At 44.9% G+C, this 15124-nt stretch overlaps 1 protein-coding gene across 2 annotated transcripts; it reads left to right on the forward strand.

Moving 5' to 3' along the window:
* Positions 1-293: 293 nt before the first annotated feature.
* Mlec (malectin) lies at positions 294-15124 on the forward strand. 2 transcript variants are annotated; one of them, XM_027923323.3, is made up of 5 exons: positions 300-695; positions 7303-7481; positions 8212-8388; positions 8492-8549; positions 9687-15124. In XM_027923323.3, the coding sequence occupies exons 1-5, from the start codon at positions 470-472 to the stop codon at positions 9914-9916; spliced, it is 870 nt and encodes a 289-aa protein (XP_027779124.1). In that variant the 5' UTR covers positions 300-469; the 3' UTR covers positions 9917-15124. The 2 variants fall into 2 exon arrangements, with proteins under 2 accessions (XP_027779125.1, XP_027779124.1); XM_027923324.3 differs by lacking the exons at positions 8212-8388; positions 8492-8549 and having other exon boundaries at positions 294-695.

A 15124-nucleotide genomic window follows, 5' to 3' on the forward strand; every position in this document is an offset into this window, starting at 1 on the left:
AACCTTCCCCCCCACCCCCCCAGGCCACCTTTCCCATTCAGCTGTGGGATTCCGGGGCCGCCTGGGCGCTGCACCCGCCACTTCCGCATCGGACCGCTGCTTCAACCGAACTCCCTCCCTCTGCGCGCGCTCCATCTCGTGCCCGATGGTTGGACCGGAGCCTGGGAGTGGCCACGCCTTTTCTCGCGTCTGATAGCCAATGGGCGGGCGGCTCCCGGCGGGGTGGTGGGTAATTAATAAGGAATCGGCGCTGATTGGCTACAGGGTCTTGGCTGGGAGGCTGGGCGGCGGGGTAGGTTGTTCCTGAGGTGGGAGGCGGCACCCGTGGCTGAGAAAAAGGCCTGAGAGCGACATGTCCCCGGCGGCTGAGGCAGAGCGGCCAGTGGCACTGTTTTACTGAGTCGGGGGCGGCCTGGCGGCCGGCCAAACACGAAGGTCGGCGGGGGCTGCCCCCGCAGTGGTGGCCGCCATGCTGGGGCCCCGGGTGGTTGAAGGAGCCGCTGGGGCGCTTCTGCGACTGCTGCTACTGATGCTCCTGCCGTCGCTCCGGGAGCCGAGACTCGGCGTGGCCGGCGTGGTTGGTGCCGGGCTGCCTGAGAGCGTCATTTGGGCGGTCAACGCGGGCGGAGAGGCTCATGTGGACGTACACGGGATCCACTTCCGCAAGGACCCTTTGGAAGGCCGGGTGGGCCGAGGTGAGAGCCCTTCGCCCGCGCTGCGGGATTCCAGGCCTGCGGTGCTGGGCGCAGCTGGTGGACGGCTGCGGGCCCTGATCCCGTTCCTCGACTAGGGGCCACGTCTCTGGAGTGAAGTTTCTTTGCAGTTTCCTCAAGGACCTGGTCATACGCCCAGGGCCTAGCACTGGCTCGAAGCTACCAAGAGCTATGGAGGCAGAGAGTTGGCGAGAAGTTATATTTGGACCTCGCATCCTGGATTTTCTCAGCCCCTCACCCCCACCCAAACTGGGAAAGTAAAGACCAGAGATGCCTCTTGCCCTTCGAGGCCAGGCGAGTTATAACTCATCAGTACTCCTGCTGTCTTATCGAGACAGTTCTTGGTAGATTCTTGCGACCCAGATATCTGCTGCTTTTCCTCCCCTTCTAAAGGAGCCGTGCTTGATTCTTAGCCAGAATAGCAAGGAATCTTTGAAGGGGATGGGCCAGGAAAGTTTGATTGTAGCCTTCTCCCCCGCCCTCCCTTGGAGCAAATATGTGTACTTCAAAGGTAGAAGTAGTTATATTGAAGCCATCTTGCACGTGAGTCTGGGGGCAATGTGTCAACTGTGTCATCCTGGGTAAGATCTGAATATCTATAGTGTGGTACCACCTACCCGGGGTGATCCTAAGAGGTTTGACTCCTGCTTTTAGGAAAAGTGTGTCTAAACTGGTTGAGCAACAGTGGCTTTTACAGAGCTGCAGAGTTCTCAGAGTGAGTGTAAGAATTGCTAGGAGAGGTAGTTAAAAATGAAGATTCCTGGTCCTCACTCCAGATCAAATAGATTGATCTCCCGCTGCTGAGATCTAGGTTTCTGTATCAGTTGCTGTGAGATACTTCATTTGCAGACCACTCTTTGGGGGAAATCTGCTCTCAGATTTCTTTATTTCTTCTGTAAGTAGAATTGGAAAACAGGCTTAAGAAGGAAGTTCCTTGCTTCATGTGTTGGAAGGAGATTTATACTATCTGCTGGGTTAAGAGGCTGCCCAACTGGCAATATGCCACTCTAGACAACCTAGGAGACAGACTTTTCTTTTTCCACGATGTCCATATCTGGCTCTTGCCTTTACTAAAGGATTGCATTTAGTTTCTACAAGTTAATTGCAGTTTCCTGGAAGTTTATTATATTAGAAGTTTATTGCTTTCATACATCTGAGGATCTTGGGACACAGGGCTTCTTTCTGAAGTTCTGTGTTTGTCTTGGAATTTGTTTAGCCCTGGCATGTAGATCCCAGTAGCCTGGGTTGAGCTGAGTCAGGGCTTCAGTCCTGCACAGCCAAAGCCAGACTTCATAGCAGGAGGTCATTGCTATCTCTATCCTGGACCCTTCCTCTTTCCCTGTGGTCTGGATGGGGAGGAAGGAGGTCTGAGGAAACTACAAACAGTTTGTGGACTTTGCCTCTTGAGATAACTGTAGTGAGGACAGTGAGTAAGTGGTTTCTCTCACTTAGCAGATACCAGGCTCTACATTGGTTACATTGTTCTAATAGGTCTCTTGGGCAGTGGATAAAGCTGACCAACACCACATAGGTTTAATCCCCAGGTACTGATCTTATTCAGAAATTCTGGCTTTAGTTTGCTGGTGCAGGTGTTTTTTTGTCTTTGTTTCGGTCTGGTCAGCAGTGAGCCAGGCTCGCTGTCCTTGGGTTATTGGCTCATGGTTGCAGTTCTTTTGGAGTTTATTGTAGCAGGTGAAATTACATGAGACCTACCAAAGCTCATGCATATTGGAGTCCTGTTTCCGATGTGAACCTTTGGACATTTTTTCTTTTTTTCAAATGGAGGTTCCCTGTCTTCCAGTCTGGGTATGAATTGAACAGTTTTAAGGAATGGATGGGGAAAAGGGTTAGAGTTGGACCACCTTGTTGCAACTTTGGGCTTACCAGATTCCTGAGAGTAGCATTTTTCTGGCATTAGGTCTGGGACTGAGATGTGTTTAAGCTTCCACTCAGGAATCATCTTTCTAATTTCTTCTTTACTTAGGAGTCAGCCCCACAAGGGAAGTGCAGCTGTTCACTCTGCCTTTCCTTCTTTGGCCCTGTTTGGATAAGGGTGTGCCAGGTATTTGGAGACCCTTGCCTTGTGCAGCTATTTACACTAATTGCTGTAGGAGCCGAAGGCCCTATTTCTTTTCCCACTTGCTTGTGATATTGTTTTCACCATGCTGAGGAAAGTTCATTTTGTGTAAAATGAATTCAGGTACTTGTTGCCAAGTTTGTCCAGATAAGGGTTTGGCCTGCTTTTGAATTTGCTGTTTCTCTGTAATTTCTTTGTAGTTTAGCATTCTTGTAACTGAGTGGCCCAGGGCACCTGGTGCCTTATGCATTCAAAGGCACTTTATAATGTTTATTGAATTTCATTTCTGCCTTGAGGATAACTAGTGCTCATAGCCTGGGAAAGGCATTTCAATCTGTGTGCTTCAACAGATAGAAGTATAGAAAGTAGTTCAGCAGTGCTTACCTTGGGGTTTTGGCATGCTACACGATACGGGTTCTTCTTGGTTATTCTGGATCCCTTTTGACTCTGACTAGGGAAAGACCTGATTATTTGGCCTAAGGGCCCAGAACTTGGCTTGGTTATAGAGGGAGGCTATTTCCGCTTCATAGAAAGATACTTACTAAACTTGTATGACCTTGAGGAACTTACTTTACCTCTCTGAGCTTTGTTTTCCCTCTTAATAATACTTCTCATACCTTAGAAATCTCTGACATGACTCTACAAACCCTCCTGTAGTAGGGTAAACTGTCACTATTTTTTTTTTTTCCTGCTTGATGACCTTTTACATGGAATTAAAAATAGGGCAGAACATGGCTGGAGGGCGGGGGATGCTGGCTGAGGATCTGAGCTTATCAAATTACCAATTCTGTTTTCCTAAGGAAGACCCTTTCCTGGACTGGGGAAGGATTTGGCCTTGGGAAGATAGGAGCTTGAAAGTTAGGGTGAGAGAGAGACAGACCGCTGTCTTTGATTTGCTTAGAATTCTCTCTTGTAGAATGTGTTTAGAATTGTCTCCCTATACTGTTACCTAACAGGCATGCTTCATCTGCAGGCCCTCTGAGTGCTGGAAGTTTACAGGTAGAGAATTAAGTCCCTGAATCACTGAGTTCCTTGCTTCTGACCATTGAGACGAATTCTTGAGGGACTAGTCTTACTTGACAAAGAAAGTGATTCAAAAGAATCTAGTGGTCAGGAGTCCTAGTGTTGAGGTGCTGAGAGATTTTTGCAGCACCAAGAAGTGCTTCATGGTGGTGGTCTCATGTAGAACAGGTTTCTGCTCATTCTGGCTTTTAATTCCTGTGCTTCCCAGCTGCAGTTTTCCAATTAGTTTGATTGCTTCTTTTTTCCTTTTAGTCCATTTTCTAAATTCTCTATAGAGCAGAGACATTTATTTAGGGCATATTGGGTGCATATCCTTTCCTGGCTCGTGTACCTTCTTGTCTGTCTATGCTTTTCTTTGTGTGAGGCACTGTATTAAACTCTTTACAGGTATTTTTTACTTTATTTATTTTAATGGTACAAGTGCTTTTATTCTTACCAAAACTCTGTTTTATAGGTGAGGAAACAGACCTAGAAAAAACAACTTGTTCAGCTTCTCTTAGGTGGCAGAGCCAGGGTTCAAATCCAGGCCTGCCTTATTCTAAAACCTGAGCTGAATTTGCCAAGGAGCCTGGCTGCTCTATTTTGTAGAACTAAGAAGCAGCAGACATAATGTAGGCCCTTTGGCCTCCTTCCTTTTTGGTTAACTGTCTTAAGCTGTATTCTGTCAACTTTAGCAGTGTGCTGACTGTACACTCCATTGTATTTTAGAGAAATCTATTTAGCTATGAAGACATGAAGGCTAAGGAGGGAAGACATTTCCTTTTTGCTGTTGCATCTCTTGGGACTTAGGCAAATGCAACTTTGCATGTGGCAAATCTCTTAGGACAGTCACTTGGGCTTTAAAGGGAAAACACTTAAAGGTAATTCCAAGGTTATTAAATAATTTTTGTTCACATAGCAATTTTTTTAACTGTGAGACTGAGACTGCCACAGATTACATTACTGTTGGTTTCTCACTTTTTCTGTTTGGCAAAGGAAAAAAAAAAGATTCCCCACACATGCACAAATTTTTCTGTGCATGAATAAGTCAAATCTAGTTAATGTTCCAAATTTGTAAGGATCACAGTCCTCATGGAAGAGGACATTCTTAGTTGGAAGAGAAATAGCAGTCTTTCAGTCTTTATAGGTTTGTGTCCTGGGGTAATGTGCTTTGAGGCTGAGAAGCATTTGGGGCTTTCTCTTTTTTTTTTTTTTTTGTTTATTGTAGTACTGGGGATTGAACCCAGGGGCACTGTACCACTGAGTGACTTTTATTTTTCCCAGGCTGGCCTCGAACTTGTGATCCTCCTGTCTCAGCCTCCCAAGTCACTGAGATAACAGGCGTGTGCCACCCAGCCAGCCCCTTCTTTAATTTCTTGAGGAGAAATAGGAAGAAAAATGTCTGAAGACAAAAATGCAATGAGTTTCCTGTTCCATTGTCTCATCAGTTCTTTTGATTTCATGGCTAATGTCATTTACAGGAATTGTTACAGTTATGTTTATTTTTTTAAGAGCTTGACCTCATCCACTAGGTCTTTTGGTTAATCTTTTACCTTTTGCCAGGTCTTCTTCCTTGAAATTTTGGTAATTCAGCTCTAGGGATGACACTTGGCATCTCCCAAAGGATCTAGTTGGCAGATGACTTCAGGGTCACCATGTGAGATTGGAAGGCAGTCTTGAAGTCTTTTTTTTTTTTTTTTTAAAGATGATTCTGTTTTGTTTTTTTTTTTAATGTCTTTATTTATTTATTTTTATGTGGTGTGGAGGATCGAACCCAGGGCCTCGCCCGTGCTAGGCGAACGCTCTATCACTGAGCCACAACCCCAGCCCCAGTCTTGAAGTCTTAATTCCATGCTGGAGGAAAAATTACCCTACCCTACTATCTGTCTGTAGTTGGGAAAGTAAACTATGGGACACTGGAAAGTATCTGTAGGATAAAGGAATCAGGCTGCTCTCTGAAGGAGGAAACAGAAGTATTATCTTTGGGGGCTGGAAGGTGATATTTTGTGGAATAGTTTAGTTTGTTGTGTGTGGGAAAAACGCGAATACACAACTTATCTTCTACTGAGGTTGGGAGAGACCTGGGGACAATAGAGGTTTTTGACTTTTCTGATACTGACCCCAAGGTAAACTTTGTACTTTTACTCTACCTTGTTCCTTGTTCTTTTTGTGAAATGGAAATGGTGTCTCCCCAGGACTTGGACATCTTAAGCCAGAGGTATCAGTAGGACCTTGGCAGATTGACTTCCCTGCAGATGCTCTAGACTCCTGGTGAGCAGGGCATGACTTCTCTGCTTTGTAGGTACTTCCTTTGTTGCCATTTGTTCATTCAGCAAACAACACTGAGTTTATAGGTGAGGAAACAGACCTATATTGGTCTGAGTGGCTACTATGTCAGGTGCTGTGGTAGGTGCTGGAGCTTTGGTAGAACTGTTTTCTTCTGTTGGTTTAATTTAGGAAATGTTTAAGAGTTGGAGTTTTATGAGTCTGTGGGTAGCAAGGTGCTTGAACCTATTGGAAATTAGAGAGTTCCATCCTTCTTTTTTGTGAGTCTTTTTTTTTTTTTTTTTTTTTTTTGCCAGCATTAAAACTTTTTGAATGAAAATTTGGGAAAAAACAAGTAAAGCTGGGATATTATTCATAGTAAAGATGATAAAAAAGTGACTTTTATAACCAGATAGCCCACAGTTTTATTTATTTATTTATTTTTAAAATTCTGTCTTTTTTTAACATTTATTTTTTAGTTGGACACTATCTTTATTTATTTATTTTTATGTGGTGCTGCGGGTTGAACCCAGGGCCTTGCACATGCTAGGCAAGTGATCTACTGCTGAGCCACAACCCCAGCCCGTCCAGTTTGTTTTAGATGCTTAGTTTTTCTTTTCTTTTTTTTTGAACCAGAGATGGAACTCAGGGACGCTTAGCCACTGAGTCACATCCCCAGCCCTTTAGAGACAGGGTCCCACTGAGTTCCTTAGGGCCTCAATAAGTTGCTGAAGCTGGCTTTAAACTCACAATCTTCCTGCCTCAGCCTCCAGAGCCACTGGGATTACAGGTGTACTCCACCGCACCCAGCCAGATGATTAATTTTTCTGATTAAGAAAAAACATTTGAACTCAGTCACCTTGATTAGAGTTCCTGGCCATCCCCTGGTTTCAGGGGGTTTTTCTGAAACTCTCCCTCTTCCGGAACCAGGCACCTCCAGCATAGCATTTTTCTTCACATAATGAGTTAGACTTGTTCTCATTCTCCAGATAGCCAGGGGAAACCTTCCCCTGTGAAGGTTAGAGGGGCTATTGGAATGAGTATTGAGTTTCTTTCATGTGCTCTTCCTTGGCAATGGCTATCTGATTCTTGCTTTTGTGTGAGCTCTGTTTGGAGCCAGGTGCAGAGGAGGTGGCTCCTCCTACTGAAAGGGTTATTAGCATTACCCCAGAAATGCCTCTGACAGTTCTGGGGTCTCTACTCTTTTATATCTTGCCTCTGATGTGCTTTCTGTCTGGTTCCCAGCTTCAGACTATGGCATGAAACTACCAATTCTGCGTTCCAACCCAGAGGACCAGATCCTGTATCAAACAGAGCGGTACAATGAAGAGACCTTTGGCTATGAAGTGCCCATCAAGGAGGAGGGGGACTATGTGCTGGTCTTGAAATTTGCAGAGGTCTACTTTGCACAGTCCCAGCAGAAGGTAAGGTCTTGACTTAGTGAGACATTGATACTCTTGGACATTCCTTTGCTATAGGGCCACAGTGTCAGAGCCTCCCAGAAGGGAGGAACAGATGAACTTTGAGGAAAAGCCGGATTCTTTCTGCATCTGAGAAAGCTGTGTCCCATTGCCTGTGTGACCACACTTGCCTTAGGGGTTGGTGACAGAGAGCATTGCTAGAATCCTAGTTCTTGGCAACTGACTGATCCTGTTAAGGTCCTCCTGGTTACTTCTCTTTTTTTTTTTTTTAATATTTATTTATTTTTAGTTGAACACAATACTTCACTCATTTATTTCTATGTGGTGCTGAGGAACGAACCCAGGGTCTCGCACATGTGAGGCAAGTGCTCTACCACTGAGCCACAACCCCAGCCCATCCTGGTTACTTCTCTTCCCTTGATTTTCAGTGCCTTCTTGTTTTTAGCCTTTTCCTTTTCCTCTGTGTTTTCCTGTGAATTTCCTTCTTTGCATGCTGAGATTTTTGTTTTTATTCTTTGTTTCTTGAGGCAAATATGCTACTGCCATGGCAATGACGGAACATAGTTTTGGCTTGGTTTGGGTAAAGGACTCTAGCCACCCCAGAGTATATCCAGACCCATCATTTTTTAAATTAATTTTGAACTTGAAGCCCAGGCAGGTGCATAATGTCCGATTCCTTGAAGAGGTACAAAGCTGATGGTTTTGACATAGTCTCTTTTTCTAATCCTTGAAGGTATTTGATGTACGATTAAATGGCCACGTCGTGGTGAAGGATTTGGATATCTTTGATCGTGTTGGACACAGCACAGCTCACGATGAAATCATCCCTATGAGCATTAGAAAGGGGAAGCTGAGTGTACAGGGGGAAGTGTCCACCTTCACAGGGAAACTCTACATTGAGTTTGTCAAGGTAATGCCCCATTCTGTCTCATGGTTGAGGAATGGCTCAGAAGAGTGGGTGAGGATAACATATTGGCTGCTGTGTGGATTGACCATTCTTCCCCATTTCCTAGGGGTATTATGACAATCCCAAAGTCTGTGCACTCTACATCATGGCTGGAACAGTGGATGGTAAGTTGTGCTTTTGATTTGCTTTCTGACTCTGGCTGAAAGATATGGTTCAGGAAACCCTCAGGAGATAATTTAGCTGATCATTATTTGTAAACACTTAAAGCCAGATTGTGGGGAATTCAGAGTCACAAGGATGAGGATGAAGTATTTCATGGTACTAGCCACAAGCTTTGAAATAAGATCTGTGTTCTTATGTTTACTATTTAATCAGCTGTTTGACCTTAGACAAATTCTTTTAAGTTTCCTATAAATTGGGATTAATAATGGTTCCCATTGAGGTGCCTGACCCCAATTTGCTATTGCCTTAAACTTGTCCTCATTTCAATTCGTGTTGACATTTATTTCTTAGGAGAAAAAGGCAAAAGGAAGACTTTGTTAGGATTTTGGTATGTTCTGAAGAACTCCAGTGTTGCTGGAGTACACTGGGACCAAAGTCCATTTATTCATATCTCTTTGTCTTTGGGATTCAGACTCTTGCTTAGGGTTTCGATTATCCTGGCTGCCAGCTTCCCAACTGATGTTTGCAGAGAAAACTTGTATCTTAGTGATTTTTCTTCCCTATCCTATCTCTGTGCCTTTACCCAAGTTGTCTTGAGTACACATCTTATCATCTTGTCTTGGTGTCCCCTCCCAAATTCTGATGTGATGGCATCTAGGAAGATGATATCTTACACCAGACAGCTTTGTGCTTGAGTCCCTGAGGAAGAGGTAGGACAGAGGGGAAGTGTGAGCTAGAACCCAGAACGCTGTAGATCAGCTTTTTTCTTTAGTCTTTGTGTGAATCTACAGGAAATGTGGGCTTGTGCAAAGGAGGAGGGATTTGAAAGGTTAAATTTTGGGTGTGAGATCATTGTCTCTGACCAGTCTAAACTTCTTGGGGCTCTGAAGATGTGGGACAGGAAGGGAGATAGTGAGCTTCTCTGTGAGCAGGGCTTTTCCAACTTTTTAGTTAAATCTGAAGACTAGTGTTATTGACACTCTGTTGTTCTTTAGGCTGGAGATCATCTGTGTTACTTCTCCTTCCTGTGGACCCTAGTTAGGTCACAGGAGTTTCTTTATTGTGGCTCATTTGCTGTTCTTAGGGTCTTACTTCATGCTATGGGTCTCACTTAATAGGCATTTTCTTTCTTGTGTTAGATGTACCAAAGCTACAGCCTCATCCAGGATTGGAGAAGAAAGAAGAGGAAGAAGAAGAAGAAGAATATGATGAAGGGTCTAATCTCAAAAGACAGACCAATAAGAACCGGGTGCAGTCTGGTCCTCGCACACCCAACCCCTATGCCTCAGACAACAGCAGCCTCATGTTTCCCATCCTGGTGGCCTTTGGAGTCTTCATTCCAACCCTCTTCTGCCTCTGCCGGTTGTGAGAACAAATGACCATCCTGAGCAGGGTGGAGGGGAGTGGGAAACCAAACATGTTGATTTTGGTTTCTGTATTTTTCATAATGATATAAAAAACAAAAAAACAAAATGAAACAAATCCAACAAACAAACAAAGCCCCCACACACAAAAAGTAAAGGTGATAAAAAGAGGCAGAGTGAGTGGAGAGCAGCCCTCATCCACTACTTGGTCCCAGGCCTGCTTCAGTCCTAGTCCTCTCTTTGTGGCTGGCCCCAGCTGTCACTTTTCTCTCTGGGGTACTTGGGGCAAACGGGTCCTTCCTGTCCAGGATCCTTATTTGTATAACGAGTGAAAAGGACTCTGAACTCAGAGTAGTTTTTTAGGTTAGAAATTAACAAATAGGGAAATGTCATCTAATTACCTGAGAAGACCAGCACTGGGAGTTGGGTATGTTCTGAAGTCATGTCCAGATAAGTTTTCATATGTCCTGGGATTGAAAGAATGTGTGTGTGAAGGTGTATAAATCAGATGGTAAAGGCAAAAAATGGGGGAATTGAAAAAGAAAGAAAAGTAAACGCTTCCTTACTTGGAAGCCTTTCTGGATTAATCCAATGATGGTTCCTTCTCAAATATTTGAGTTTGTCATTGCTTATCTCCCTGACATGTGCCAGTTAGAGGACTGTCTGGTATCCAAGACAATTAGTTCATATCAGGTCCTCAAATTGCCTCTGACTTGTCACCACAGCAAATCATTTTGATTTCAGTGCCTGTTGGGGACTTGATCTTTCAAATTTTTTTTTTTTCTTAATCTGGCTCATTTGGAATCTCTTCTCCCTTTCAACCATCCTCACTAAATTATTGCCAAGAAGGGAAGGAGACATGGGGATTTGGATTCTCTGTGCTTGAATGTCTTATCTTCTACCACCTCACCTTGTTGGTACCTCCCTCCCTGGATCTCTGAGCCAGCAGCCAGGAGGACCTGACCCAGCAGTTCTTTACTGGCCCCTTTGTAGGGTCTTGCTGCCAGGGGACAGGGATGCTTTCCAGCCTGCAGCAACTGAACACTTGACCTTAAAAGTCTCTTCTGGTCTTTGGATTAGAAAAGGCTTATGTTAGCATAACTTAAGAGCAACCTCAGAGACTTGAGCCCTACTAAGTGATTGACCACTGTTTAGAGTGTTTAGTATTTTGTGTTCATTTATCCCCATGTCCTCTGCCCAGAGCTGCCTCAAGGAACTAAATGGATTCACCATATTGGCCTAGTGATTTTTCTCATGAATCTTAATATTATGCCCCTCCATCTTCATTTCCCTATCCAAGTTGTAGTCAGGTTCTTGGTGTGATGGGGCTAAAAGAGTCTCAGTCAGCTTAGTCCTGGCAGCTCTGAGGTTAACCTTAACATCTAAAGTGTCTGTCTGGAATTCCCTAGAAAAATGTCTGCAGAAAATGAAATTTCCCTTTTCTCCTCCTTTCTGATCACTGTCATTCATTTCTCTGTTAGGGCAACAATGAGGGAGGACCCAGCTAAGCTAAAAGAAATTTTGTGGGTGGGAGGCAGCAGGATTAGCTTCAGCTTGAGCTGGAGCAGTACAGAATCTCAGGCCAGGCCCATCTTTTTAGAATATGTTTGATTTTCAGTTTGCCTTACTAGATGTTTTTTAAGAGTTTCGTATATTTGAACTGTTCCTTATGTGACAAAAGTAAGTGGTTCTTGGGTTCATGTCCTGACTTTGGCTCTTAATGATTACTCCAGGCCAGCGTTTAGTCATTTGAGAATTATAGCCCTTTATTTTCATTGTGACTTGGGCCTCAGTCTTAGGGTACTGAGTCAGGCAGCTGGATGGCTGGGGCCTGAGGTTGCAATCAGAGGAGCAAGGAGGTCCTGGAGTGCACCTGAAGCCCCCTTCTAAAGGTTGAGGTACTGTAGCCTTGGTCTTGGGGACCAACTTCCTGGACAGTGGATGTCCTTACTAATTGGGCTTCTGACAGTGGTGTTGGTTTCTGTTCTTTCACAATTCCTAAAGGTGTGAGCCACTGCCAATTGATTAGACAAGATGAAGGAGGACTTGTTGCCTCTATTTTGCCTTGTTTGTTAGTTTGCTTGGGTCTCCGAGGAAGGAGGGGTCCTGCCTCCTCACCTCAGCCCATCTCTTTAGTGACTCATTGTCTCAGAAGGAAACCCTGACTCCTGGGGCCATTTCCTAATGGTACTGTAAGCCAAGCAGCTTTGCTCTGCCTGTTTCCAGAAGCCTACTCCTTCCCCCAGGGACAGAATGGGTGCTTTCCTCTCTGGTTGTATCCAAAAGGAAGGAACATCTTTCTATGGCTGACAAAATTAAAGGGGAAGTGAGGAAACGGGGAGAATTATGGCAGGGGCTGGGATAGACTCCCCTGAAACCAAGCCCACCCAGCTAAAAGATAGCTGCCTAGTGCTAGCAACAGCTGGCTCATGTTGCTGAACTTGAAAGCTTTTTTTTTTTTTTGGCTCCTCCAAGGGATAAAGGTACATGAAGTTTAGGTTAAAGGGATGGAATGGGGCATGCTTTATTTTTATTTTTGTATTGTACATGTCAAGAATTACTCTGTTCATCTTTTGCTTTTTGCACTGTTTGTTCTCCATCTGTATTTTGAACTAGTGTAGGACTGAGGCTGGGCTGTACTGTAGGGAGTCTGCCTGGGGCTGATTGGGGAGGAGAAGCCAGGCTCTTCTATTCCATCACATGCCGTCCCAGGGTTTTAGGGTCCATAGAGCCCTACTGGCTAAAGAGCAGATAGCCAGGGTGAAACTCCTTTTGCCAGAAGCATGGCTCTAGTGCAGTTTGTAGAAAACCATGCAAAGATGACTGCTGGAAACAGGCTGAATCTGTAGTCTGGTCTGATTTGGGTCAGTGATCCACAGTCTCTAATTGGACTATTTTGGATCTTACTCATGCTGAGTGAAAAATTAAGAAACTGTGGGGTCCATATCCTGTAAATCAAATCCATTGTTTTTTCTGAAAAATCTTCCTTCCTAAGGAGAAGCTGCTCAGTGGATACCCTGAGTTCTGATGATTTAAAAGGTAACTTTTAAGCTTCCGTGGTATCAGACTCCCAGGAGGACCAGCTGTGACCTGCAGGGCCACCTTGTTGTTGAAAGGTGTGATCGAGTTCTCTTGCTCTCTCTGAGGGGATACAGTCACGCTAGAGGTCATGTGGGCTTTGATGAGGTGGGATAAAATTTGCATTAGGCTTACCTCCCCCTTTCTGTGCCTGGGAACTGTTGGATCCAGTTTTAGAAGTGTGGTTTGACTTTTGTCTTTTTTGGAGAAGCTTCTGTTTTAAGGAATTTCTCTTCCTTTTTGTTTTGCCCCTAGCCTCTCCTAGGGAGACCTGGCCCTGACTTCTAGAATCTCAGCTGAGAATTTCAGAAAACAGCAGCAGTATTTTCCTTGTCCTAGCACTTAGATCCCTTTCCCTAGAAATTGGTTCACCTCGGGAAGCCCAAGGAAAGAATCAGCAGGTTCTCTACCCTCCCTGGGGATTGAGGATGAACCTACCCCGGTCAGCACAGTGCCTTTTCCTCTCCTGCTCTGAGCCAGGGTGGGCATTCCCTCTAGATTCAGGTCAGGGCAGGGGTCTTACAGTCCCTGCCATGGGGCTGCTTCCCCATCCCTCCCCTCCCCTTTGCTGGCCTACTTTTCAAGTGTCTTCTTGCCTTGAGGAGCCTTAATGGCATCAAGCGACAACATGTAACATTGTCCTTCCTGCCTCTCCAAAAGGATATAGGAGAGTAGGTGAGCTTTCCCAAGTGAGAAACTTATAAATGGTCCTGTTTTTTTTAAAAAAAGACTGGGCCAGGGGAAGTATGCTTTGGGCCGCCTTCTGCTGTGGCCTCTGAGGAAGGAGACTGGGGTAAGGCTAAGTGAGAGTGTACTGAAGCAGAACCAGAAACACTCAGGATCTGTTCAGAATCTCAGAAGAAATCTTCCTCTCTTGTAGGGAAAGATATAATTAGGGATCAAAGAGCTCTAAGAAAATTGCAAAGAAGCCTTAATGTTCATGCTTCAGAGAGATCAGGGCAATTTTCTTTTTCAGTCTGAGCTAGGCTCTTTCTGTATTTGGACCTCTTCTGAAGCAAGAGGGTTAGATTTCCCCACGTTGTAAGCTTGGCATCAGTGGGTCAGCTGCCTAGTGAGGGTGGGTTTCTTTTGCACATGTGTGGTTTGCTGTTGATCTGGTTTGTCGTCCTCAAGCTGCCTTTGTCTCACTTGCTTTGGGTGGCCAAATCATCTTGATAAGAGCAGATGAGTTGGGGACTGGCTGGGTTGGCAGGAAAAGAGCAGGATGGATCTCTTGGGACGAGTTCCTCCCAGGAGTATAAAAACAAGGAGCCAGGATTGTGCTGGCAGCCAGGGAAACAGTAGTGCCTGTTCGAGTTGGCAGAGAGGGCCTTGGCACCACTCATATCCAGGCAGTCTTGTGAGATGGGAGCACATAGCACTGGGAAAAGAAGAACTCCATTCTCACCTCTATTTTGAGCTTCAGTGCTTTATTTCAGTATGAGGAAAAACAACAACAAACTGAAGTGCGCTTTCCGTCCTTTCAAAGGACAACTGTCGGGAAAGGAGAGCCGAGTTGCCAGGTGGGAGGGGAGAATTGGCAGGGAGAGACAATATGGCAAAACCAGTAAAGAGACTTTCTTGACAACTCTGTTTGGTGTGTCATGATCCAGGGAATGAAAAGAAATTTGACCCTGGGTTAGCTCCCTCCTTGGATTTAAAGAACATTACCTTTCCCTTCCATCAGTTTCTCCCAGGCTACCATCAGGTACCCATTCTGAGCTCATGACAGCCTCTTCAACCATTATTGGCCTAAGCTGTCTTACCTGACCCTCCAAATTAGGCCTGGCTGCTCTCTTTGGTACCAAGTATCGGAGAAAATGTGTCAGTTTTTAGTAGCCCTTGTAGCTTCTACTCTGATTTTCCATCCTCTCCCTGCAGATGCCAAACCAACTCTTTGCCTGTAGCCACAGTATGTACTTAACAGCAGCAGCACAGTGAGATGTACTTGAGGGGCTTTCAACCTGGCTGGCCAGGGAAGCAGTAGGGGTAGATAGAGCTGTCTTTCCTTCTGGGCTGTCTCCATCTGTCCCTGCCCCTTCCGTGCCCCACCCCACTCCCACCAAAAAGTAAAAAATCAGGATGTTTTTTCACTGTCCATTGCTTTGTGTTTTAATAAACAATTTGCAGTGACA

The sequence above is a fragment of the Marmota flaviventris genome, chromosome 1, assembly GCF_047511675.1.
Source record: "Marmota flaviventris isolate mMarFla1 chromosome 1, mMarFla1.hap1, whole genome shotgun sequence".
Classification (NCBI taxonomy): domain Eukaryota; kingdom Metazoa; phylum Chordata; class Mammalia; order Rodentia; family Sciuridae; genus Marmota; species Marmota flaviventris.